This window comes from Penaeus monodon, chromosome 31, assembly GCF_015228065.2.
Source record: "Penaeus monodon isolate SGIC_2016 chromosome 31, NSTDA_Pmon_1, whole genome shotgun sequence".
Classification (NCBI taxonomy): Eukaryota; Metazoa; Arthropoda; class Malacostraca; order Decapoda; family Penaeidae; genus Penaeus; species Penaeus monodon.
The window spans coordinates 28,480,201-28,480,603 of NC_051416.1; the positions used below are offsets into that span (position 1 = coordinate 28,480,201).

The 403-nt window shown below is 43.4% G+C and overlaps 1 protein-coding gene across 1 annotated transcript in view; it reads right to left on the minus strand.

The window, feature by feature from the left end:
* LOC119593152 (26S proteasome regulatory subunit 6B-like) overlaps window positions 1-263 on the minus strand; it is a 7,612-nt gene extending 7,349 nt beyond the window's left edge. The window contains 1 exon segment of the mRNA XM_037942116.1: window positions 213-263. Within this exon segment, the coding sequence (XP_037798044.1) occupies window positions 213-248 (36 nt within the window). The 5' untranslated portion in view covers window positions 249-263.
* Window positions 264-403: the final 140 nt, after the last annotated feature.

Here is a 403-nt window from a genome sequence, read left to right on the forward strand (position 1 = left end):
ATCTGGGTCTACCGCTAAATCATTCGAAGTAAAAAATTACACAAAGCAAATTTAATATACAAAGAAGAAAACAAAATCTACCCAACGAACTAATGATGACACAAATAATACTCGTTTTCGTGTCCATTTCTTCCCAAATCTTTAACCGGCGAGGCTCTTCACCGGCGGAAAACACAGCCAACTCTCAAATACTTTAAAAGCAACCAACAGACCTTCTCCGTCGTCACAGTTATTCCGATTTCTTCCATTTCCCTTCTGACAATTCGGCTTCTCTTCTCACGAACCTTCGACTTCGATGGTGAAAACAGTCGGGCGTTCTCGTAGCGCAGCCGGATTCACGGATTCATGAGTTCGCAGTTCTTATAGGGAACTGCCGGGGGGGGGGAGGATGAATAAAGTTATG